General features: G+C 42.9%; 2 protein-coding genes across 8 annotated transcripts in view; one reads left to right on the top strand and one right to left on the bottom strand.

Moving 5' to 3' along the window:
• The window catches only part of KIF15 (kinesin family member 15), a 72,662-nt gene extending 65,539 nt beyond the window's left edge, over window positions 1-7,123 (bottom strand). For 2 of the 3 annotated variants that reach the window (XM_045992018.1, XM_045992019.1), the window contains exon 1: window positions 7,003-7,117. In XM_045992018.1, the coding sequence (XP_045847974.1) occupies window positions 7,003-7,021 (19 nt within the window). In that variant the 5' untranslated portion in view covers window positions 7,022-7,117. Of the gene's footprint in view, window positions 1-7,002 lie in introns of all 3 variants that reach the window. The other variant, XM_045992020.1, reaches the window with a different exon arrangement.
• Window positions 7,124-7,230: 107 nt separating this feature from the next.
• On the top strand, window positions 7,231-26,202 carry KIAA1143 (KIAA1143 ortholog). Of its 5 annotated transcripts, XM_045991208.1 has the most exons (5): window positions 7,231-7,386; window positions 11,228-11,372; window positions 12,240-12,450; window positions 15,192-15,274; window positions 22,200-26,202. In XM_045991208.1, the coding sequence occupies exons 1-5, from the start codon at window positions 7,279-7,281 to the stop codon at window positions 22,655-22,657; spliced, it is 1,005 nt and encodes a 334-aa protein (XP_045847164.1). In that variant the 5' UTR covers window positions 7,231-7,278; the 3' UTR covers window positions 22,658-26,202. The 5 variants fall into 5 exon arrangements, with proteins under 5 accessions (XP_045847164.1, XP_045847165.1, XP_045847168.1 ...); XM_045991209.1 differs by lacking the exon at window positions 15,192-15,274 and having other exon boundaries at window positions 22,200-22,476; XM_045991212.1 differs by lacking the exons at window positions 15,192-15,274; window positions 22,200-26,202 and adding an exon at window positions 20,176-20,464.
• Window positions 26,203-26,485: the final 283 nt, after the last annotated feature.

Here is a 26,485-nt window from a genome sequence, read left to right as displayed (position 1 = left end):
TTCAAGACCTAATCACTTTCCAGGGACCCCCACCTCCTAATACCACAACCTGGGTTTTAGGCTATCACCATATGAATTCTGGGGAGATACAAACATTCATACCACAGCAGTGATAAAGAGATGACTTATTCATCATTTGTATAGAATTAAAGGTTGACTGCTTTTAGTGTGGCACAATGCCTTTATTTTTCTTTCGTATTTAAAAATCTTTCATTTATTATAAAGTGAGCATGAGCTGGGGAAACGGGCAGAGGCAGAGGGAGAAGCAGACTCCCCACTGAGAAGGGAGTCCAATTCAGGGCTTGATCCCAGGGCCCTGAGATCATGATCTGAGCCAAAGGAAGACGCCTGACCAACTGAGCCACCCAGGTGCCCCATAGCGTGGTACACTGTCTTTAGATAGCTGAGGTGTAGAAGTCTGTTTTGAACTTCCCCCTACAACCTCCAGAACTATGCGAATACTTGTCTGACTCAAGCCTTTGTACTTTTTGCTTACCTCTTCTCTTGTCAGGATATGTGACCCCTGCTCACATCATCTGTTCTAATCTCCATTTTCCTCTTTCCCCAACTCTTCATATGGATCAGACTTCAGCTTTCCTAACATGAAAGCCTTCCTTTCGTATTCGGGCATTCTTATTTGTTTTTGTTTTTGCTAAAAGTACAGAGGGACTGTTTCTCTGCTGCCAACTCTTGTAGCAACTGTGAAGGGCAGGTGGGGAATTAGGCAATCTGACCTGTTTCACTTCACAGACTTTCATTTGCTTGAGAGTATAGCTGCAAAGGGTAGTTTCCAGAGCAGTTGTTCAGTGGCGAAAATTTACTTTGAGCTTCTGTGCTATGCAATGAAGAATAGAAATAAATAATAGAAAGAGTAGAAATTAAGGGTTTTTTTTTTTATCTCTTAGTATTCATTCAATTCAAAGATTTACTGACTGTTCATTGTGTGGCAGGCACAGCTCTAGACAATGCTTTACAGTTAATTTGGAAGAGAAAGAGAGTAGACTAATATATATTATGGTGGCAGTAAGTCCTTTGAAGGAAAATAGGGCCAGGGAAAGGAGTTAGGGTGATAGATAGGTGGGTGGGTGGGGAGATAAACTGGTGTTTCCCATAATGCGAGGTCACGGAATGCCTTATTGAGAAGACAATACTTAAGGAAATGGCAGAAGTGTTCCAGGCAGAAGCATGCATGAAGGTCCCAAACTGTGACTTGTTCTAGAAATAAGAAGAAATCTAATTTTGTAGTAGTGCAACAAGGAGTGTAATAGGAAATTACTCCACACTCCAAGGGGTTGTGGAGGTGGTCATGGGGGACACAGGGGCTCTAGATCATGTAGGTTCCTTCAGGCTCTAAGAACTTTGCCTTTTAACTCTGATTGAGATGGACAACCACTGTGGAGTTTTGAACAGAGGAGTGACTTGCTATGATATGCACATATCATATCCTTACTTACTTTAATAGCTTTTCATTTTGCAGTAATTTAAAGTTACAGAAAAATGGTGAGAGTAGTACGAAGAATCCATGCATAATACTGTTTACCTATGTTAACCACTTTGTATTTTGCCACATCTGCTTTATCATTCTCTCTCCCTCCTCCCTCACCCTCCCTCCCTCTATACATATTATTTTTTATTAGCAATTTGAGAGTAAAATGGATACATTTCCCACAAAATACTTCAGTGAGTAATTTCTGTGAATAGGAGTATTCTGTTGGCTAATCACACTATAGTGATCAAAATCAAGAAATTTTACATTGGAGTGCCTGGGTGGCTCAGTGGGTTAAACCTCTCTCTGCCTTTGGCTCAGGTTATGATCTCAGGGTCCTGGGATTGAGGCCCCATCCAGCTCTCTGCTCAGCAGGGAGCCTGTTTCCCCCTCTGTCTCTGTCTCCCTCTCTGCCTACTTCTGATCTCTCTCTCTCTGTCAAATAAATAAATAAAATCTTTTTTTAAAAAAAAAAGAAATTTTACATTGATATAATACTCTTATCTAATCCACAGTCCATATTTCACTTTTATCCAGGGTCCCAATAATCTTCTATAGCTGTTTCTCTCTAGAACCAGATCTGTCATTGCATTCAGTTTTTTAACAGCTTGGTTGAGATGTAAGTCAGATACCATGTAATTCACCCACATAAAATGTAAAATGGTTTTTAGTATATTCACAGATATGTGCAACTATCAACACAGTCCATTAGAACATTTTCTTCGCCTCAAAAGGAATGTTATACCTTCAGTCCTCTTCCTTCCCACCTCCCTATGCCCCACCAGCCCTAAGTAACAACTCCTCTCTCTTCATTATTCAAAGTGGCATAGTAAAGTCTCCGGCTGTTATTGTTCAATTGTCTATTTCTCCCCAATCTTCTGTCCATTTTTGCTTCATGTATTTTGGTGATCTGGTATTGGGTGAATATATGTTTACATCTGTATTGTCATCCTGAAGGATTGCCTTTGTATCATTATAGAATGTCCTTCTTTATCTCCTTCATCTCTTTATCAACATTTTTTTGTGGTTTTTGAAAATTTGTTTTGTCTAATACCAGTGCAGCTACTCCAGCTTTCTTGTGGTTGCCTTTGGAGTGAGATATCTTTTTTCATTGTTTACTTCCAGTGTATTTTTATCTTTGAATCTAAAGTGTGTTTCCTGGGGCACCTGGGTGGCTCAGCAGGTTAAGCCTCTGCCTTCTGCTCAGGTCATGATCACAGGGTCCTGGAATCGAGCCCCGCATTGGGCTCTCTGTTCGGCAGGGAGCCTCCTTCCTCCTCTATCTCTCTGCCTTCCTCTCTGCCTACTTGAGATCTCTGTTTTTCAAATAAATGAATAAAATCTTTGAAAAAAAATAAAATAAACGCCACCAGTTTATTATTTTTGTTAGAGCAGCCCAAACAGGCTAATAAAACGGACAGCTACAATAACCATGAAACCATGAATCCTCAAGATGACAGCAGAAGACACATTTTTATATATTTTTTTTAACCACTTAAAATTGAAAGGTTCAAGCCACCTGTACATGTTAACATTAGTAATAAAATCAGGATTTGAGGTGCTAGGCAGGAGTATAGTGGGGAGAAAGAATGACACTACCCTAAACTGTAGTGTTGGCCCTTTTTATGCCATTTAAACTTGTTTCTACTTTTTATGCTCCCTCAGATAAAAGATTTTTTTCTGTTCTGGAATAAAACTGAATTTATTACAGTAAGGCCTTCCTTACTTGGACAGTCCAGAACTAAAGGACTAGTTTACTTCAGACCAATCCTCCCGCCTAAAAGAAAGCAGAAAAGCAAAAAAAAAAAGTATACGAAACATCTACCTAGGGGCACTGGAGACCTGCTAAGGTGATCACCAAATACAGAGCCAAAACCCGAGAGAGAGGACAGAAGTGCAGAGGTGTGAGCATAGCAGCTGGGGCTGTTCTTTCCTTCAAAGAGATACTGATTCTGCAAGCTGGGGCTAAGAGGCTGAGATGTCGAGTAGTTTTGAATAGAGTCACAGATTAGAAGAACAAAATTTGGGGTTCAGGGTCCTAATAAATGTTCATGCTTTCAAAAGAGAGGCTGAAAGGCCACACCGTAGGTGTGTAAAGATTTTGTTAGAGCAGCCCAAACAGACCACAAACAGACCACAAACAGACCCAGACTTCTACTTAAGGTCACAATGGAGTAACAGACTGGATTGACTACCCTGTCTTAAGTAACTAGGAAACTGGGAAAAAACACACAGTAAGTTTCAGACACTGGACAACAGACAGCACAGTAAAGTGGCCCTGAGAGCGGGAAACAAAGGCAGTGAGCCTTTCAGTTGCCCCAGCTCAACTGCCTAGAGTTTCCAGTCTGAAGTGGAGGGAGGGGAGTCCACACAGCACCTGGCGGTCTAGTGGAGTGGAGGAGATACCAGATGAACACGTGTTACAACTTTTCTGTAAACCTAAAATTACTTCAAAATGAAATATTTACTAAAGAAAAGAAAAAAGCCAAGTTAGTAAGCCAATAGTGAGATAAAATGAAACCAAAAATTACACAGAGGTAGATAGTTCTAGCATTAAGCCTAATTGAGTTCTGAGGCAATGCTATCACTGAGAAATGTTACGGTTTGCATCCAGGCATTCAGGATCCAGAACTCACACTCTTTTTTTAAAGATTTATTTATTTATTTGACAGAGAGAGAGAGATCACAAGTAGGCAGAGAGGCAGGCAGAAAGGGGAGAGGGGAAGCAGGCTCCCCGTTGAGCAGAGAGCCTGATGTAGGCTCGATCCCACAACCGTGAGACCACGACCTGAGCCGAAGGCCGATGTTTAACCCACTGAGCCACACAGGCGCCCCCAGAACTCATACTTTTAACCACCTCAGTACACTGTATCTTAAGCAAAGGATAAACAGAATATAAAAACTCATCATGTGGCTGCCGTCAAAGATTGACACAAGGGTCCTTCATTGTAAAATTCTTTTAGTTCTGAGGTCTTCAAGGCATCTACCTTAAAATATGTTGAGGAATATTTACAGCAGCTTTATTCATAATAATCCATCTAGAAACCCAAATGTACATCAAAAGAACAAACGAATTGTGGCATACTACCAGGATGGAACACTAAACAGCAATGTAAAAGAATTACCTGCTACAGATGACATATAAACAGTGCTCAGATGTAAGGTTCAGTAAAAAGCCAGAACAAAAAGATAAATACTGTACCATTTACATGAAGTTCAAGAATAGGCAAAACTAGTCAACAGTGGTGGAAATAAGTATAGTTATGAACTAGGAAGGATCCCAGGGAACTTTCTGGGGCACAGAAATCATTCTATTTCATGTTCTTGGTGGCAGTGACAAGAGTGTGTATTCATATGTAAAATTCATAGCATAGGACGCCTCGTGGGAAAGCAGCTGCCTTCCGGTTAAGCGGCTGCCTTCATCTCAGGTCATGATCCCAGGGTCCTGGGATGGAGCTCCTTGCTCAGCAGGGAGGATGCTTCTCCCTCTGCCTGCTCCTCCCCCTGCTTGTGCTCTCTCTCTCTGACAAATAAACAAAATCTTTAAAAAAAAAAAATTCATCACATAGTAGTCTTTTAAGATTTGTGTCCTTTGCTGTATGTATATTAATCCTCAAAAAGCAGTATTTTTTTTAAAGTCTTCCTGCTGTTAAAAAAAAAAAGCAAAACAAAACAAAACACCAGGGACACCTGGGTGGCTCAGTTGGTTGAGCAGCTGCCTTCGGCTCAGGTCATGATCCTGGCGTCCTGGAATCGAGTCCCATATCGGGCTCCTTGCTCGGCAGGGAGCCTGCTTCTCCCTCTGCCTCTGCCTACCTCTCTGCCTACTTGTGATCTTTCTCTCTCTGTCTCTCTCTCTGACAAATAAATAAATAAAATCTTAAAAAAACAAAACAAAACAAAACAAAACACCAACCATAATGTTTTACTCTGCAGTCTAGACAAATACCTATGGACCATTTGACAAAATATGATTAAATTCAGAAACAGAACCTTAAACTTAATTTCATAGGATTCTACTTCACATTCTCATTTCTCTGATTTTACAGTCAGCATCCCATGGTGCCAATGGTGTCACAAGAAACAACCTTCACTGGCACAGAAGTAAAAGTTGTGGACAGCACCAGGTGAGTTCCCCAATGCAGGCTCCAGATCTCTGGACTGCTGGGAATGCACGCGGCATGAACCTGGGATGTCATCAACCTCAACGTTGCTTACAGACTGCAAGAACAGAAGAGTTCCCCATGGAAATGATCATTTTCACACAGGGGAGTTAGCAATACCCTTGTTCTCATCACTTCCAGAAAGTGATGTACACAGACAGGACAGAGTCCTTTAATAAGACAGTGACATACAAACATCACTTTCCATTATGTAAGCCGATGCTCTAATTATATCACAGGTATCAAAATTCTCTTGAGTCCAGATTCGCAGAACAAATACTGTGGTTGTGCAGGAAACCCAGTGCACATTTCAGTCCAAAAATGTAAAAATTTGTGTGCTACTATTCCCTGCATACTGAAACTGGCGACAGAAGAGAAACATTTTAGACGGAAAAAGAGAGCACGGTGAGTAGGCAGTGAATAGTGTGATGACCTAGAAAGTTAATGAAACAACAAAGACATCGGAACACAATTACTACTGACAGCTTAAAGCATTAACGTTGTTGAAAGTCTCCTTTGAGCCCCAAAATACAATTTCTCCAATCTTCTAACATAGGCCTCTGCTCATTACCAAATAGTACCATTACCGAGATCCACCGAATTAGCGCAAAATCGGCTTTAAAAAACAAGATTCCTTAAAGGATTAGGAAACCTAAGAGACGGAGCACATAAACAAAAATGGCAAAAGACCAAGATTTTAGTGAAAATTAAGGGTTTAAATTTAGTGGGGGGTTATCAAAAGCGAAAACTGGCAATGCTCCCCTCCAAGAAAACAGGAAGAAACCGACGGGGCCCCTTGAGAAGAAAATAGGGATTTGTGATAACCCTGGGCTTATCTAAAGAGATTCTACAGCAAGCCCTCCAGAAGACAAAGATGTGTTTGGAACAGGAGTAAGTTCTCCCCTTCAGGATAGTCAGTAGTGTGGAGATGCGCAGAAGGTGGTGAGAGCCAGAAGGAGCCGAGAACCTCAGGCAGGGGTACGTAGAGGCAGCCCCAATCGGGACACGGGAATAGGGCAGCGGCGAAAGCGCAGAACCGTGAACGGGAAGGAAGAAACCCGCAGGTCCCGGGCGCAAGCTCCTGCAGGAGGGCTCTCTGGTTCACCGCTCAGCCCAAGCGTCTACAACTGTGCCTCACTCGTGGCACGGGCCCAATACACAGATGGAAGGGAAGACAAGTGTTCCAGCCAAGCATTGTCGGTCTGAGGGACACAGAGATCCCAAACGCCCCGCGCAGCTCAGTCCGCTCCTGCCCTTCACGCCCAGCCGGGAACCCTAGGCGGGGAGGGCCGCCCTTCACTGCTGTATTTAGGGGCCGGGACGGGGTCATGAAGCCTGCGGATCCTTACTTACTTTTGCAGCCGGGCGCCATGGCGCCCTCACCGCTCAATCCCAAGACCAGCGCACCGGATACCCTCACCTCCAACCGCGCGGCGCGCGGGGTTTCCGCCCGCTCAAGATGGCCGCAAATTTGAATTTGGCGCTCGGGTCGGACGTTGACGCCAGCAAGGAGGCCGCCATGCCCGGCCTCTGGCCAGGGGGCGGGGACGACGTGACGTCACGAGCAGGCGCCGTCGCCAATGTACCATCACCAGGCGGCTCCGGGAACCTGTTTTCCCCGGAGCAGCTATGAGCAAGCGGAACCAGGTTTCGTACGTGCGGCCAGCCGAACCGGCGTTCCTGGCCCGCTTCAAGGAACGGGTCGGCTACAGGGAGGGCCCTACCGTGGAAACCAAGGTGAGCCCAAGCCAGTCGCTCAGTCGTTACCTCAGAAACGCGGGCTGCCCTTCCACTTCCGGCTTCTGTCTTGACTTGGAGGCCGGGCAGTGAGGGATCCCTCCTGTCAACCTGCGCCCAGCCCAGAATTTGGATGGGCCTCAGTCCCCAGGCTGGTCTTCGTCAAACAGCTATAGCTTCGTATGCCCAGGACGCTGTTTGTCGTTTATCGTAGTGCTGTTGTGTTCTTGGAAATGACTTCACCCCGGTAAAGCGCTTCGTCCCTGGTAGATGGTTAATGGATCACTTTTCTCTCTCGTCTTATTTACTAAACCCAAACCTGTAGTTAGCAGGGTGAGTGGTAACTTAGTCCTGTTTTCCAGATAAAAAAACAGAGGCCACTCGATCAAATAATCTGATGTCCTAGGCCTGAAGTCTGGAGCATCTTTGGAAGACTGCCTTGGATCTATTTTTATGCTTTGTTGTTTACCGCCCCCCCCCCCCCCAAAAGAGCATATTTAAGAATGTCCTGGGTCTAGGAGCGCCTAGGTGGCTCAGTGGGTTAAGCCACTGCCTTCCGCTGGGGTCATGATCTCAGGGTCCTGGGGTCGAGTCCTGCATCGGGCTCTCTGCTCAGCAGGAAGCCTGCTTCTCTCTCTCTCTCTCTCTCTCTCCCTGCTTCCTTGTGATCTCTCTCTGTCAAATAAATAAAATATTAAAAAAAAAAAAAGAATATCCTGGATCTAAGTAGAATAGGAGCTTCAGGAAGGAGCAACACCTGGACAGTTTAGGGATGAGGATCGGTGGGAATCAACTTCCGAGCCCTCCCAGGGTCTAACTGGTTCACACCAAAACCTGCCCTACTTCTTTTAATGGGAAGAGACTGTTAGGCTTAGGGATTGTGTGGCTAAATAAAGAATTATTTAGCACTCTGTGTCTAGTACTTTGACTAATATCCACTCCCCAAGTCACTTAGAGCTTAGTAAAGGAAACAAGATTGACTTGTGTGAAATTACCCAAGCCAGTGAGTATGTGCTCAATCCAGACTTTGTGCCGGGCTCTGAAAGGACAAAGAGATCGATCTCCAAAATACTGTATTCTTTTAAAACCTCCCTGCCTGCCTCCTCTCTGCCTTCACAGGTTACACTTCTGTGAACCTCTTCAAAACCCCTCCAAACAGTTACTGTTCCTCTGTTTCTCTTCACTTTGCCCCATATCTGGGGTATTCATCATTTTGCAGTGCAACTACTTGCTCTCTGGGGTATCTCGAACACTAAACCAAACTCTCGAAGTTAGTATCTTAATCTTTCTGTATTTTCCCAGCACCTGGCACAGTGCCGGGCACCAGGTAGTAGGTGACCATTTGTATTGACTGTGCTTATCAGGCAAGACCTCACGGAGGAAGGGATACTAAGACTGAATTTTGAGAATGGGTAGCACAGCAGGTAGAGATGGGAGGAAGCATGGATGAAGGTATAAAGATAGTGAGTCAGTGGGGTACCTGGCTGGCTCAGTCAGTGGAGCATGTGACTCTTGATCTAGGTTGGAGCCATTCATTGGGTGTTAGAGATTGCTTAAAACTAAAATCTTAAAAAGAAAAAAATGATGGTCAGTCTTGGACTGTGTGTAGACGTGATTGAGGAACTGTTGGAGGGGAGGCCACATGGCCTATTCAGTAGCCAACAAGGAGCCATTTTTGGTTAGAGATAACATGATCGGGGAGTGACTGATTCCTCAGGCCCAAAAACAGTGAGAATGACAAAGAGGATGAGGTTTGAGAAAAGAGAATATTCAGGTCTAACAGCAATGAGGAGAATATGAGACCTTTTTATCGTTTGCATGAGGTCCTTCTGATGATCGTGTGTACATAGTTAACACTTGAAGATTCTAGCTTGGAATGCTATTTTAGGAGAACTTGGGGTGGACACACTTTCCAATTCATATCAGTGATTTAGACTGACTGACTTAATTAAGGGACTTTTCCATAGAGGGATAACCCCTGTTTCTGTGTTTGAGAAACCAGCTGTACTCTTAATCAGGTTGGCAGTGTAGGCATTGTTCTAGTGATGTGCTAACAAAAAGAAGAGTTTCATGGGAAATGATTATATAATTGAATTAAATTACCTTTTTCGCCTTCTTGAGTGTTAATTCAGGAGTGTCTTTGAACAGTCACTATTTCTTTGACCGTTTCCCTTATTTTCCAGCCAGTCATAAAAAACAAAAGGAGAGGAGAAGAATTAGTGATTCTCAAGCTAATGAACCCGAGAAATTTTTTTTTTTAAAGATTCTGTTTTTAAGTAATCTCTGTACCCACTGTGGGGTTTGAACTCACAACCCCAAGATGAAGAGTTGCATGCTTTACCAACTGAGCTGGGCAGGCACCCTAGGAATTATTTTATTTCACTTTCCCATTCCATTGGTGAAAAATACCTATTAATTACCTAGTAGTTTGTGGTCACCCATTGGAATCTTTCAGGAAAAAAATAGGCAAAACTCATGAGAAATCAATGAACTAACATTAAAGAGAATGCACTTGTGTCAAGTGGTTGAGCAGACGTGGGATGTGGACAGAATGAATGAATGTGCCTGTGAGTGACTTGCCATCCACGGCTTTGGGTGGTTCGTAATTTTTCATCCTATTAGTCATTCATGAGTAGATCAACAAATACTCCTTGAGTCCCTGCTGTTTGCCAGGCTCTGTGCCTCTAGATACAGAGATGAAGCACATAGTACCTCAAAGGAGCTCACCTGGTGGAACCAGATAGAAAGATGTGGATAACTCAGTATGGCGCATGCTCCCTGTGAGCTATGCACAGTGTGAATGAGAAGTGAGGCACTGATTTCCAGGCAGTGATTTTTAAAATAGACAATTCCAGAGGCACCTGGGTGACTCAGTCGGTTAAGATCTGCCTTTGGTCAGGTCATAATCCCAGGACTTGGGATCAAGCCGGGCAGCAAGCTCGTTGCTCAGCAGGAAGCTTGCTTCTCCCTCTGCCTGCCACTTCTCCTGTTTGTACACTCACTCGCTCGTTCTCTCTGACAGATAAATAAAATCTTTTAAGAATATATTTAAAATAGATAATTCCATGTTAATAGATAATTCCTAGGCATTATACAAAGATATTTTTGAGTAAAAAAGTTGGAGGGGGCTTTTATGGTGTCTGACATTTTTTGAAATTCTGAATCAACTGGCCAAAGGTTACCCCTTGTTACATGTATATACTGAATACATGGTTTCTGTTGGTATTCTCTGTACTTTTTTATGTTTGGGAAATTTCATAAAGAAAAGCAAGCAAGTCACATAGTACTATGTATAATATCCTGTTTGTATACAGAATGTTTTCTCTACTTCATTTTTTATACACTTAGAAAACAGCTGATAGAATGCCCACCGAAGCTCTTGAAAGGGAGGAGAGATCACCAGAGGTGGGGGAAAGACGACCTTTTACTTGCTGCTTTCTCTACTTTGGGGTTATTTTTTTTGTCAGGCTTTGAGAAGAGATGAAAATGAAAACAGTCGATAAGAGTAGAGAGAACGGATGTGGTTCGGCAGGCCCTGAGGAGGCTGGGAATGCTGGCAGTCGATGAAGCCAAGGCCCCTGCCACTGGGAACTGCATGCTGGGGTCCTGCTGAGAAGGAAATTAATCCCTTTGGGCAGGCACTGCAGGGTAACTGGCCAGTAGACCTCTTTCCGAGTGTGGCAAGGTTAGGCCCTTAAGAATTACTTGAAAATTCTTTGCCAGATATATTTAGTGATTCAGGTTACCCTTGTTACTTAGTCATCACAGTATCTCACGGAGATAACAGTTGTATTCGGTTCAAGGTCAGCTGCCTGCATATTGTGTTTGTGTTTTCTCCTAGAGAATCCAGCCTCAGCTCCCAGAGGAAGATGGTGATCACAGTGACAAAGAAGATGAACAGCCCCAAGTGGTGGTTTTAAAAAAGGGAGACCTGTCAGTTGAAGAAGTCATGAAGATTAAAGCAGAAATAAAGGCTGCCAAATCAGGTATGTCCGAAAGTAGTCTGGTTTTACTAACATTGTAGAGAGCCTGGAATATGAAATTGTCATATGTAATAGTGTAGTATGTTCGAAGGAGAGAGTCCTAGGTTCAAACTTTGGCTTTAACTCACACCAGGTGTGTGATCCTCAAGGAGTTATTTTGCCTCCCAACCTCAGCTGCCTCATCAGTAAAATGGGGACTTATAATGGTACCTATCTTACTGGGCTGTTATGAGGATTAAGTGCAAACTTAAATTAAAATATCCTGTTTTCTTAAAAAAAAAAATTGATGGTTAGGTTTACACATTAGTTAACAGAGGTGTATTTAATCAGTGCCTGAGGTGAGATAGGCTACATGGTATAGTTTTCATTTTTACTAAATACTTATTACATTGCTTTAAGGAAAAATGCTGGAGTTCCAATCACTTTTCATAATACGTAAAAAAATACAGCCTGATTGTCATTCATTGGGGACTGGCAATATGACGGACTACTTTAGGAAATGAATTTTTTTTTAATATTTTTATTTATTTATTTGACAGACAGATCACGAGTAGGCAGAGAGGCAGGCAGAGAGAGAGGAAGGAAGCAGGCTCTGCGCTGAGCAGAGAGCCTGATGCAGGGCTCGATCCCAGGACCCTGGGACCATGACCCGAGCCGAAGGCAGAGGCTTTAACCCACTGAGCCACCCAGGTGCCCCAGGAAATGAAATTTTATTAAGGGTGTAGCTAGAAAATAGAAGCAGTGGAGAAGACCGGACGGAACTGACTCAGGACATCCTTAAATGTCATGTGAGATCTTCTCACCATTAGAGTCTCTAATAAAGACAAAATAATGAGAGAAGAAAGTTCCTTAACTTTGTTTTTGCTGCAGATGAAGAACCGGCTATAGTTGATGGAAGAATCATGTATCGAAAACCGGTCAAGCGTTCCTCAGATGAAAAATATTCAGGTCTAACAGCAAGCTCAAAAAAGAAGAAGGCAAATGAAGATGAAATAAATAAGCAGGACTCGGTTAAAAAGAACTCACAAAAGCAAGTCAAAAACAGTTGCCTCCTTTCTTTTGACAATGAGGATGAAACTGAGTAAGTGTAAATATTTTGGACTTAGTCTTCCTTTAGAGTATAAGGGGTGTTTTCTAAAGTGACACTTTTTTATTTCTATTTAAAGATGACACAAATTCATTATAGAAAATTCAGAAAAAAATGAGTATGATAAAAATTTTGTCTGTCAATATCCCTTTGACCTGAGGCTAACTCTGTAGTTACTAACTATTATTAACATTTTGGAACTCCCACGTGTGGGGTATGTATGTATGTAAATTATATTTTTAAACAAAATTGAGACTATTTTGTGTATGTTTTCTGTCCTGCTTCTCACATGACATTACATTCTGAGCATTTTTCCAGATGGGTAAAATTCAGAAACTTAATTGCTACAGAGGATTTTGTCATTGAACAGAGCACCTATTGCATCTTCATTAGCAGAAGCCCACTTTGGAGGAAGATGATAATATGCCTAGTTAAGAATACTTCCCCAGGGGCGCCTGGGTGGCTCAGTGGGTTAAAGCCTCTGCCTTCAGCCCAGGTCATGGTCCCAGGGTCCTGGGATCGAGCCCCACATCAGGCTCTCTGCTCAGCAGGGAGCCTGCTTCCCCTCCTCTCTCTCTGGCTGACTCTCTGCCTACCTATGATCTCTGTCTGTCAAATAAATAAATAAAATCTTTAAAAAAAAAAAAATACTTCCCCAGCTCCTGCTAAAGGTAGCCATATCACAGCTCTGGCAATTTTAGAGATAAAAGTGGATCTTGTACAAGTGAGCTTTTAACACAAGTGATCTTGACAGAAGAAAGGATCTAATGTATAACGTGGAGACTATAGTTAATACACTGTAGAAAAGAGAGATACAAGTAGAAGTCTGCTTTATAAAGCTACAAGGTGTTTGATACAAGAAAGCAGATCTGGCAAGCATGAACCTTTGTCCTCTCTACATCCTGCTACATCCAGGAGCACATACATGAAACCTAGGAGTACTGGAGCCATTTTTTGGCCTAAGGAAGGCCGATCCTTTCTCTGGCTGGTTTAGTGGAAAGACTCAAGGCACTTGGATCCTGATAGCATGTTTCAAGGAGCTGCTGCACCAGCCACAGACTGCCAACCTCAGGACTTGATACATGAGAATAAACCAAAAACTGTGGTCAGTAATACTGCTTGTTGACACCTGAGAATTCAATGTCTCCTGCCCTCCTATTCCCTTAAGAGGCCACCGTTAGTGTTGTGCTCCAAGAATCAACCTCAAAAATAAAAGCCAATTATTTTACCAGCATAATAGGTTTATTTGAGAATAGTGGACAATTGCAATTCAGGACATACAGGCTACAACAAAACTGTAGGCAAGTCAGAAAAACAAAGGAGGGAACTGCTCTTTTATAGAGGGAAGGGGGAATTGGAGGAGTTGTTACAAATAAAATGTCCTTTGGAGTACACTGGGAGTTTGAAACGTAATGGCTTTTCATTGGCTGAGCTGTGACCATCTCATTGGCTAGGCTATTGCCAGGCAAGGAGATAATCTTCCTTCTTCCTGCTTGGGGTTAGTAAAGTAGGCTTCTAGTTAGGAATGCAAGGTGTGGCTCTTTCTGTTGGTTCTGCAAACGGCTGCAAGGTATGGTATGTCTAAGATCCCCCTTCTGGCCTCCCAACTCTATTTTAAGTGACATTTTCTTTATTTAGTTTCACAAATTCGAAACAAATACAGCCACATAGTAATCAACACGCTTATGTTCTCTTCTATTTCCACCTCTCTTTATTCGTATATGACTTCTCCTTACCAACTCCCCTTGCCCCCACCACAAACACACAAAAGTCCTACAACGCAAGTTTTTATTTAGTTAGTGTCAGCAAGGCTTCCCTGTTCATGGGAAAGACAGGTCTAGAGCTTGACATGAACTAAGATTCAATAGCGGAGGTATCCAGATCTTAGCAAGCTCTTCCGGGTACCCAGAAGTACACCTCACAGTGTCCAATCAAATCCCAATAATTTTTTTTCTCTGATTAAATCTTAATTTTCTCGAGGATAAACTGGCCTTAAATTGTGTTCTATTTACATCGAAATAGTTTAAATAACTTTCTGTAGAGTAAGCATGAAATCATAGCCCAATTTCAAGAATGTTCTTAAAAAAAAAAAAAAAAAGTTCTGGGGCACCGGGGTGGCTCAGTCCTTAAGTGTCTGCCTTCGGCTCAGGTCATGATCCCAGAGTTCTGGGATCGAGCCCCGCATGGGGCTCCTTGCTCTGCGGGAGGTCTGCTTCTCCTTCTCCCACTCCCCCTGCTTGTGTTCCCTCTCTCTGTGTCTCTCTCTGTCAAATAAATAAAATCTTTAAAAAAAAAAAAAAGTTCTTAAAAAACACATTGAGAACCAAAAACTAATGCTGTACTTTGCTTGTTTTCAGTAGCCAGATTTATATACCTTGGGAACATCTATGGCTCAAAACCAATGAATGGTAGTTACTTATTACATACAACTCATTTTATTCTCAAGACAACCCTAGTAAGTATCCTCATTATTCTTGTGAGGAGGATGGGGAAACAGGCTCAGAAGAATCCAGTCTTACACCCATTAAGTGGCAAAGAAGTCATCAAACTCAAGACTGTCTAGTTCTGAGTCTACTTTCTTAACTTTCAGAACACCTTGCGTCTTGTTCAACATACAGAACATTCATCCCAGCTGAAGACTGAGCCTTAAAGTCCTAAGAATTTGGGGGCGGGTAGGAATGGCATTTTCATACAACTCTTTCCACACTGGTTATATGCCAAGTTTTATTCTCCAGCATGAAGCCTCTGATGTCGAACAAGCGCCGAGCTGTGCCTGAAGGATTTCCCACATTCAGCACATTCGTAAGGTTTTTCTCCGGTATGAATTCTGTAATGTTCACTAAGGTGTGCTTGTTTGCGGAAAGTTTTTTCACACTCGCTACACTTGTAAAGTTTCTCTCCAGTGTGAGTTCTCTCATGTTCAACAAGGGAGGAGTTCTGAGTGAAGGCTTTACCGCATTCCACGCACGTGTAAGGCTTCTCTCCTGAATGAATTCTCTGATGCTGCATGAGGCATGCGCTCTGGTTAAAGGCTTTCCCACATTCATTACACTTATAAGGTTTATCTCCAGAGTGACTTCTCTGGTGACGGGTAAGGCAAATGCTTTGACTAAAGGCTTTGCCACATTCGGTGCATTTATAGGGTTTCTCTCCAGTATGAATTCGCAGGTGTTTGATAAGGGATGGACTCTGACAAAAGGCTTTGCCACATTCGGTGCATTTATAGGGTTTCTCTCCAGTATGAATTCTCAGATGCTGGACAAGGATTGCTTTCGTTTGAAAGGCTTTCTCACATTCATTACATTTATACGGTTTCTCTCCTGTGTGAATCCTCAAATGTTGAGTAAGATTTGAGTGTTTACGGAAACAAGTTCCACATTCACTGCACACATAGGGCTTCTCTCCCGTGTGAATCCTCTGATGCTGGGTAAGAGATGATCTCTGAGTAAAGAATTTTCCACATTCACTACACTTTGAAGGTTTCTTCTGCATGTTAAGTCTCTGAGGGTTCATTTGCAGTGAAATCTGGCTAGAACTCATGCTGCTTGTGACACAAGGAATGTCTGTCCAGTAGGTGCGGGTTTAGAGGAAACTGTCTCTCAAATTCATGACACTTACAAGGAACTTTCTCAAAGATGATTATGGTTACAGTAGCACTGTCCTGGGAAAGCTCTGGGTGTTTATGTGTGCATGTATTGTCCCTTCAGGCATTCCTACTGGATACCCCTCCTTCCTTCTTCAGGATTTGTTTTCACCTTCTCCAAACGCAAATGCTGGACAACCAGGTTTTCTGACCCTGCATGTCTTCCAAAAATCACTTAACACTTGCATCAGGCTTCATCTTCTTGTTTGAAAAAAATATCACGAAGGAAAATGTCCTCTGTGCAGAATGGGGGACCTGCATTGTAGAATCTTTACTTTATCCTCTTCTCAATAATTGAGATAGATCACAGTGACCTGGAGAAAAGATTAGATAATAGGGAGAAGAGATTTAAGTAGTGACAGATGTTGGGAAATCTATAAAATTCCCTATTATGATTGATTCTGGAATACTTAAGTACTAAAAATGGATCCAGGTAATTGAGGATCATCCAGAGTGATAAATAGTAGAATATGAAAGGGGTAAATATACTGGGACACCTGGGTGGCTCAGGGGGTTAAAGCCTCTGCCTTCCGCACAGGTCATGATCCCAGGGTCCTGGGATTGAGCCCTGCATCAGGCTCTCTGCTCAGAGGGACCCTGCTTCCTCCTCTCTCTCTGCCTGCCTCTCTGCCTAGTTGTGATCTCTGTCTGTCAAATAAATAAATAAAATCTTTTTTTTAAAAAAAGGATAAGTTCACTAATCTTGGGTAAATTAGTGTTAACGGAAAAATACTACCTATCTACCGTCTGTTCAAAGAATAGGTGAAAAGTAATTACATTTCCTTAGGTTGCCTATAAGCAGTATTTTGCTCATGCTGTTTGAAAAATTATAGATTTACATCATTGTCTAGTGACAATTAGAGTTTCTCTTTAAGATTTCAAAGGTGGGGCGCTTGGGAGGCTCAGTCGATTAAGCGTCTGACTCTTGGTTTTGGCTCAGGGTTCTGGGATCGGGCTCCACACTCAGTGGGGAATGGGAATTTGCTTCAGATTCTCTTTCCCTCTGCCCCTTTCCCCTCTCCTCTCTCTAAAAATAAATAATTTTTTTTTAAAGGCTATCCAGGCCGTAACTTTTACTAGGTCCATCACACCAGTCCTTCCTATTCACTCACCTTGACAGGTGTCTCTTTGGACCTCTCTCTCCAAAACATACAGCATCTGTAGCTCTCCCGCTATGTCCAACTGGAAGATCTTTTTTTTTTTTTTAAAGATTTAATTTATTTATTTGACAGAGATCACAAGTAGGCAGAGAGGCAGGCAGAGAGAGAGGAGGAAGCAGGCCCCCCGCAGAGCAGAGAGCCTGATGCGGGGCTCGATCCCAGGACCCTGAGATCATGACCTGAGCCGAAGGCAGCGGCTTAATCCACTGAGCCACCCAGGCGCCCCTCCAACTGGAAGATCTTTAAGTTTGAAAACTAGAGCCCTGCTTACTGAAAGAAAGTAAAATATCATTGTTTTATTTACAGGAAAAGTAGGGTTGGGTTGGTCCTTGGGGAAGAGATTCCCAGAATCTGGCCCTCACCTTTGACACTAATGAATTGCTTCAGAATCTGATACACACTAATCAAATTCACAAAGCGATGTAGAAAACAGTTACTTTACTGATCTATGATGAAAAATTTATATGCTCAATGTCTGGCTCCTTGACACACTCTCTCCACTACAAAAAAAAAAAAAAAAGCTATTAGGAACCAAATCACTGTCATCAGGATACGCCTTAGAACTCGAGAAAGAGAAATACTTAGATGATCTTAATGGCATCAGACTTTGAAACCCTGATGCTCTGAGAAAGGGCACACGGAATCTGAGAACAGATACTCAGGTACCACACATCACCAACGTCTTCCCTGAATGGTGCTGGAGACACTGACACATTCTGATTCTCTGAGGCCCCTTTTAATTTTAGTTTTTTAATATAAGTTATGCATAAATGTAACCTCACTTTATAATATTTAGATACTACAGAAGGATATAGGATAGATTAGTCATTTTTTTATCACCTTCCCACCCTAACAAAACAAAGCCCATTTCCCTCCCAGAAGTTATCATTAAGTTTGGAGTATATTCATTCAGTCTTTTTTTAAAAGATTTTATTTATTTATTTGACAGAGAGAGATCACAAGTAGGCAGAGAGGGGGAAGAAGGCTCACCGTTGAGCAGAGAGCCCAATGTGGGGCTCGATCCCAGGACCCTGGGATCATGACCTGAGCCAAAGGCAGAGCCACCCAGAAGCCCCTTTTCAGTCTTTTTTCTACGTATTTTTATACACACTATTTGACTCTCTCTACATAAATAAAATTATTCTATAGGTTCTTTTGTGCTATTTGCTTCCCCCCCCCCCACCCCACTAAAGAATATGTCTTCAAGATAATTTCTTGTTGGTACATACAGATCTACCCTGGCTAAGACTTAGTTGTTACACATTGGTATTTCTGCACAAACTGTTTACAGTCAAAGACCAATCTGATTAGGCAGTACTGTACTGCACTGATTGTTAAATATATTGAATATTTTTCCAGAACGTATCTATCTTTATCTTCTGTATAAACTTCCAGTGTAGATATAGTATATACAAAAGTTAATGCCAGGTGGTTTAAATAGCTAAACATAAAACCAAAACTCTAACCATGCTTTTATTTCCTTTATTTTTAGTGTCTCAAAATTGTTTTTTGGTTTGGTTTTTTTTTTTTTTTTTTTTTTTGCCATACAAAGAATGCATACTCATTCTAAAAAACAGTCCACAAAGGAGATTACTTAAAATCCTACCACCACGTGAAAATTGTTAGTTTTTTGACAATCTTTTCTTCAAGGCATCTCCCAGTGCACATACACATTCACAGACACACATGTACATATATTATGCATACATATTAAACTAGACTGAATTCTTCAGGCCATAAATGGTCACAATCTATTCATAGAATTCCCATAGCCTAAGAATCCAGTTCATAAAGTACTGTTCTTACTGAATTTAACAGATCCGCAGGCTCCATGTTGCCTTCTGATCTCTGGTAAATTGCTATTACTTGGGCTTTTATTCCAAACAGAGCCAGGAGCCCATTCATATTCTCTGAGGAAACATTTAAATCACCTTTGCGATAAGTCTTCTAGTAATTTACTACCAGGTTTCCCATGTCTGTCTGCTACCCCATTAAGGCATTACCTTTAGCAGTTCAGTGAGCAGCTGCCAGGTAACTGCACAGGGGGAGCTGTTCTTGCTACAATTTAAGTACATGTGATATAAAATCAGTACATTCTCAGGATACCTGGGTGGCTCAGAGGGTTAAGCTGCTGCCTTCGGCTCAGGTCATGATCCCGGAGTCCCGAGATCGAGTCCTGCACTGGGCTTCTTGCTGGGTAGGGAGCCTGCCTCTCTTTCCGCCTCTGCCTGCTTGTGTGCTTTCTCTCTCTCTTTCTGACAAATAATAAAATCTTTAAAAAAAAATAAGATTATTACATTCTCTGATCTGTCCTATAACCAATTACTCCATTGCCTGCTTCCACAATGGGCCACACTCACTCTGATTTTAATAAGGTGGGGCCATTTCCGGTGGTTCTGTGTTTTCAGTCTGCAGGGTTTAGGTGTAGTAGTCACTGGTGGGTCCCACTACAGGTTTGCCACCATTTTGGAATGAGCACCCCTGTAACAACCCATCCTGGGCTCTCTAGTTAGATTTCACTTACCCAGAGATAAGCTGTGAGGAACACAAGCGACACTAGTTTGTCTCCTGGGGCCTTCTTTTGAGAAAGGGCAGGAATCTGAGGCATGGAGGGAGGAGAAAAAAGCACCCATAAATTGTCAGCCGACTTCCTTCCTATTCGGAATTCAGAGGAACTCAGGAATAGCCAATCCCTATCGAAATAACTATTTTAAGTCTGAATGAAGAATATCATTATTCTCTTAAAATACTATCACCCATGGGGTGCCTAGGTGGCACCGTTGGGTGAGTGGTCGACTCTTGGTTTCAGCTCAGGTTGTAACTTCAGGGTGGTGAGGCCTTGCATTGGCCTCCAAGCTCAGTGTGGCATTTGCTTAAGACTCGCAATCCCTCTCCCTTTGCCCCCCACCCCCACAGGCACTCTCTCAAGTAAATCTGAAGAAGAAGAAAAAAAAAAGTAGTATCACCAACGACAAAAGTCAGTAAGTGGACTGTCTTCCAAGAGACCTGACAATGCACAAAGAAAAGGGGCAGGTGCTGCTAAGGACTATCCTGGGGTAAAATTTCCTCCACAAGAGAGAAAGTTGGAGCCAAGGGCCCCCCTCCCCCAAAAAAACTACTGGAAAAGCCATTGACTTCAAAAGTCAAAAACTGGGGTTATGGTAGAGGGCATTAAAATAAACATTGGCCTAAGTCAAGAAGTCTAGGTTTGAGTCTGGGCTCTGAATGTGTTCAATGACCTAAAGCTAGTCACTTGGTCTTATCTGTGATTTGTTTTCGTATCTGTGAAATGAAACTGGAAAACTAATACCAACATTCTGTGATCCTTTGATTCTAAAAACACATGGGAGGGGTGCCTGGGTGGCTCAGTGGGTGAAAGCCTCTGCCTTTGGCTCAGGTCATGATCCCAGCGTCCTGGGATGGAACCCCACACCGGGCTCTCTGCTCAGCAGGGAGCCTGCTTCCCCCACTCCCGCCCCACCTGCCTTTCTGCCTACTTGTGATCTCTGTCAAAGAAATATAAAATCTTTAAAAAAAAAAAAAAAAACACGGGGAAAGAGCAAAAACCTCAGTCCGTCTTTGATTGAGGATGGTTATTCATTTATTTTAAAAATACTAACTGGTCAGGTACTATGTGTCAAACAAGGAGATCAGCTCTTCTGAGAATAGGCTGAGTCAACATCAAGTAAACTCCCCCACAGTAATCTTACCACAACCAGAGGTGGAGGAATTTCAAGAAAATAAAACCACATCTATGTGAAGCAGAATCTCCAAGAAAGGATGAGGGAATCTTTTGGAAGATGTTAAGGACCCCTCCTAGGAGGAAAGCTTTTAAGAACTCCCTCTGAATACTAGTAAAAGGCTGGTCACCAGTCTAATCCATCCCAATCCACTAGCACCCCTGTTTTTCACTGAACAAACTACTTCTTTTCAAACTTCTACTCAACTTTAATATTCAGCTCAAATGTGAACCACTACACATCTTATAGGTGCATAATTCTTCACTTCCAAGGCCCTTTCTCCTCTATAGTCCCAAAGAATTTTACATGGCTCTACCGTAGCACTTCCCATTTTTTTAATTAACATATAATGTATTATTTGCCCCAAGATACAGATCTGTGAATCATCAGGCTTACACATTACACAGCACTCACCCTCCCCAATGTCCATAACCCAACCAACCTATCCCTACCCCCTCACCCCCCAGAAACCCTGTTTGTTTTGTGAGATTGTCTCTTAAGGTTTATCTCCCTCCCGATCCCATCTTGTTTCATTTTTTTCCTTCCTCACCCCCCAAACGCCCCTCTACCTCTCAAATCCCTCATATCAGGGATATGATATGATTGTATTATAATTGTCTTTCTCTGATTGATTTATTTCTCTCAGCGTAATACCCTCCAGTTCCATCCTTCCCATTGTTTTGATGCTCTGATTACATGTCTTCCTCCGGTAAACTTGAAGTATGGCATGGGCTCTGGGACCAGAACTCCCTGCGTTTGAATCCCTGTTCCAGATTTATTTGCCAAGTGATCTTGGGTAAATGACCTAACCTTTCTGAGGCCCTTTTTCAAATGTTACATGGAGTAGATAATAACTATTTCATAAGGGTGTGATGATGCATAAATAATACATGGGAAGTATTTAGAAAAATGCCGTCAATAAATAGTATCTGCTATTACAGTACTGAGTCTACGTCTTCATACATTACTTATTCTGTTGCTACGACAAGAGCTTAAAGGAAGTTGATAACTCTTACATATAGTCATTCAACCCGCGCAACTTTATCAAGTGGCAAAGCAAGGAATAGCATTGGCTTCTGGAAATCAGACAACTGAAGCAATCAGAAGTTCACTTCCTCCGTTAAGTACATACAAACGGAACCCAGGTCTCCCGACTCCCCGAACACGGCTCTCCAACAAGCTTCTCCCTTCCCTCTTCAGGGCCAGGTGGCTCCGACCCCTCGCTCCAAAGATTCCCGCGCGCCGGGAAGAGGAGCAGCCGCGGGCCAGACCGGTCTTCGAGACCAGACCGTCGCACCCTAGCACAGCGCCTCGACACACAGAGCGCTTCCCGCTGGCCTTCCGCCACACCTAGCTGCACTCGGGCGTCTGGGAGACCCAGGACAACTCGTAGCCAGTCCCCGCCGCGCCGGCGTGACGTCAGCAGCCCGCGCCGCGGTCAGAACACTGGTCTCCTCTCTAGGAAGGCGGGAGCGGCTTTGTCTCGGTGTTTCCTCCCCAGCCCAGAGCTGGGGGTTCAGCCCGACGCCGCAGACGCTCTTGCAGAAACAGCCCGCAAACCCACCTCACCGCGCTCCCAGAGTAAGGAAACCGAACTGGAGACTCGTGGCCGACCACAAGTCGCTCTTACTATTCATTCTGCAATTTGGCCACATTGATCTTTCTAAAAACTCTTCCACGTCACTGCCTTTTGGAGGTCTTCCCAAAGGTTTCACAAAGCTGGATTAACCTTCCTTACATTCTCACCTGCCAGGAAACTGGTTTCTTCACAGGAACCCCAAACACCCTCTGCTTTAGGTTTTTGTTCGACAACTGGCCCTGAGAACATAAGAGCTCTGTTTTCAGCTTAAGTCCCAGATTATCAGTGTGTAAACTTGGGCAAGTTATTTCTCTGTACCTGTTTCCTGATTTAGAGAACATAAATAAATAATGGTACCGAATTTCAAAGGTTATCATAAAGATTAAATGGGCTTAATGTGTGTAATTACTAAGACGTTCCAACATCTTTTAAAAGTTCAGTAAATATTTGTTCTGTCATGCTCCGCAAATTCCAGCTCGTCCTCTGCATTGGCTTCAAGGGACCTTGCCAGCCCTCAAGGCCCTCATTCCCACGGCTGCAAAACTTCAGATCTTGCTGAGACTCACGCAGGGAATACTTGCACATACGGAATCCTTTTGACTGTGTTCCCGGGATGAAGGCATGGGTAGCAGGGTACCTGATCCACTTCCAGGCATTCTTACGGATGTGCACGCTGTGGGAAATAACGGTTGTCTGCTTACCATATCCCCACTGTACAATTAATAAGGAGCCCTCAGCAAACCCTTGAAAAAAATGAATGAGATGCAGCAGAGAAGTTATCTGCTTAAACTTCCAGACTGGCTAGTTTAACAAAATGAAGTCCCTTTAGGAGGCTGAAATTAGGAGTGTAGATGCCCCAGTCTAAGGCCATTATTAACCTTGTTCAGCTAAAAGAGGACCCTTCATAGAACTGTCAGCTGACATGACAGGAAACAATAATGTTGAGCTCACCTTGCTTTTTACCAAGAGTCACATTCTCAGCCCTACTTTGGAATCAGATAGCAAGTTCGTCCTGTCCAACGCCCCCCCACCCCAAGCCCTAACATCTCACAGGCCAAAGAGCCTAGGCCTAATCATTTTTTCCCTAACTTTTAAGCTTCAAAGAATCTAAATCAGCAGGCTCTGCTGTGTAGGAACTAACTCTAGAGTGGCGTACCCTAAGTAGAACAATTTACTAGAAACATTAGTCTGGGACTTAACACAATTTGGGCTGAGCTTCTTTCAGTGAGGTGGAAAATGGGTCGGGAGGCAGTGGGGGTGTGGGCAGGGGAAGAGTGGACACCAAAAACATTCCACAAACCTAAAGTGACCTTAGCCCTGCAGTGACCAGTAGCTAAAGGGGAGTGAAACTGAAGCCACCTAGAGTCAAAGCTAGACTTCTGCATTAAGTAGGCAGAAAGGTGAAATGAAAATGTGAAACCAATTTATTTCTCACACTCACACAATGGAAAGTCCGAGGGCAAAAAAGCTTTTTGATTTAAAATGAGCTCCCAGGGTTGCCTGGCTGGCTCAGTTGGTAGAGCACAGGACTCTTGATTTAAGGGTTTTGAGTTCAAGCCCCATGTTGAGTGTAGAAATTACTTAAAAATAAAATCTTAAAATGAGCTCCTCCCATCCTCACAAGCAGGGCAAGATTGGAGTCCTATGCAGTCAAATCTATAATAAACACAACTAAAGAGGAATCATGGAGCAGAGGTATGACCAATAAAGAGAAATCTGAAGGGAAAGTGAGAAAAGACACGGGAGTTTAAATTTCACATGTCACTTACTAGCTGTGAGACCTTGGGCAAGTACAACCACCTGTTTTCTCTACTATTGTTCTGAGGATCTGATGTGGCCTCATCTCATGTCCTTGTGAAACCACAAATTTAATAAGTTTCAGCACACTGAGAATGAGCACCACATTCCAGTTCTTTATCATCTGGAGCCAAGGAAAGCTGTGAGCTCAGGTAGTGCTTCCACACTGGGACTGCTAAACTCAAAAGCTCTCCTGCTACACCAGCATCCGTATTCAGCTCCTGCTCCTTATTTCAGAGATATTCCAGCTGACATGGTTCTGCTTCTACAGATGCAACCATTTGCCTCCTCCTGGTGATGCTGACATCAACATACCCGAAAGTACTTTGTTAAACTGTGATGGGACATTTAAATAGCTCATTTTTAACACAAGGTTTTGTTTTGTACAAAATATTACTTTTTCTTAAGGGGCCCTCTGCTTAATATAACCACACAATCTGTACCTTGAGGAAAGATTCAGAATGCTTGCACCTGGCAAACACCTCATGGGCACACTCATATCCTCTCCATGCCTCCCTTCTGCTGGCAGCTGTGGACCTAAAGTCACAACCTGCAGGCAGGCGTGGAGAAGTGTCTGACTCGGTATTTTAGTTGAGCTCAACAAATATTTACTGAGCAAATCTGAAGTGCCAGGGACTGTGGATACAAAGATGAATAAATATCACAGGGCCCCTGCTTTGACAGAGCTGACAGTTCGGTGGAAAGAGAAAGATTTGGAAACTAGACACTACAATGGAACATAAATAAAATGAAGGTATCAAAATACAGAAATAAAAAACATGTGAGGTCAGAGACAGCTTCAAAGCCGATGTTGCATGAACATATTCCTAAGTGACTCATGGGAGGTTTCCAGGCAAGCAGAAGGCAGGCAGGCAATCGAGGCAACAGGAAGAGGCTGTGCAAAAGGTACCAAAGTTGAGGCCAGCAATGATACGGATGTGTGCAATGCAGGGAAGGCAGCTGAGAGGGATGCTGTAGGCATGGGCCACTGGAAGAGCTCTATTTATTTATTTTAATTTTTTGTACATATGGAGGAGCTTTAGATGCCTTCTAAGGGGCTCAGATATTCGGAGATAACAGAGCTGCCAGTTGTGCTTTGCAAAGACCATCCAGAAGAAATGTGGAAGATGGCCTCATGGGGCAGGCAACTGGAAGACTGGCCGGGAAAGTAGGAAAACGGTCTAGGAAATAAACTAGGATGTGGACTAAAGCAACAGCGGTGGAGATGGCTTCCAGACTTGGGAGATATAAGCAGGATACAGAGGTTGCTTGGATATGAGGACTGAGTAAAAGACTGACCAAGAACAATTCCAAGATTTGGCGCCACAGTGACTGGGCACTTGGCTGTCCAGTAATTGAGAGAAAACCGAGAACAAATATTTCCCAGTATGAGGCTATGGGATGAGGACAGTAGCAAGATGACAAATTCTCTTCCCTCCTGTTTTCCCAGGAAGTGAAAATGGTATCAGACTCTTAAACTGAGGATTAAAACATTTTTGGATTTTTAGAAAATCTCCTAACAAGATCTTGGAGAGATCGTTCATCCTTAGAGGTCCCATTTCTTCCTTAAGAAAACTTCCAACTCTCTCTAATCTCAACTCAAGAACTCTAAAGAGAGTACTGTATAAATATTACGCTAAATACCTACATATCAGGAAGTTGCTAAAGTTTCTGGTGGGCACAGGTTGATTAAAATATATTAATTCAACAAATATTGATTGAATATTTCCTATGTGCCAGCAATGAATTCTCTAGTGTCATTTTCATTTAGAGAGTACAAATACGGGCGCCTGGGGTGGCTCAGTTGGTTAAGCAACTGCCTTTGGCTCAGGTCATGATCCTGGAGTCCCGGGATCGAGTCCCGAATCGGGCTCCCTGCTTGGCAGGGAGTCTACTTCTCCCTCTGACCCTCTCCCTTCTCATATTCTCTCTCTCTCAAATAAATAAATAAATAAATAAAACCTTAAAAAAAAGGTACAAATACATCAGTATCTCCTTTGAATACTATAATTTTTTCAGGAGCATAAAATTCTAACAGGGTTATTTTTGTCCACAGGGTATTAATTTACTCAGTTATGAACTGCCCTGTGGCAGGTTTTGGGAATAGAAT

Source organism: Meles meles, chromosome 20 (assembly GCF_922984935.1).
Source record: "Meles meles chromosome 20, mMelMel3.1 paternal haplotype, whole genome shotgun sequence".
NCBI classification, from domain to species: Eukaryota; Metazoa; Chordata; class Mammalia; order Carnivora; family Mustelidae; genus Meles; species Meles meles.
The sequence above is the reverse complement of the archived record's forward strand: the minus strand, read 5'-3'. Positions and strand labels throughout refer to the sequence as shown.

What these genes read in the sequence shown, in the direction of transcription:
- KIAA1143 (XM_045991208.1), top strand. Translation starts at nt 7,279, where the DNA reads ATGAGCAAGCGGAACCAGGTTTCGTACGTGCGGCCAGCCGAACCGGCG. An exon ending in GCCCTACCGTGGAAACCAAG is followed by an intron (nt 7,387 to 11,227) that starts GTGAGCCCAAGC and finishes GTTTTCTCCTAG; the next exon opens with AGAATCCAGCCTCAGCTCCC. An exon ending in GACAATGAGGATGAAACTGA is followed by an intron (nt 12,451 to 15,191) that starts GTAAGTGTAAAT and finishes TTTATTCTCCAG; the next exon opens with CATGAAGCCTCTGATGTCGA.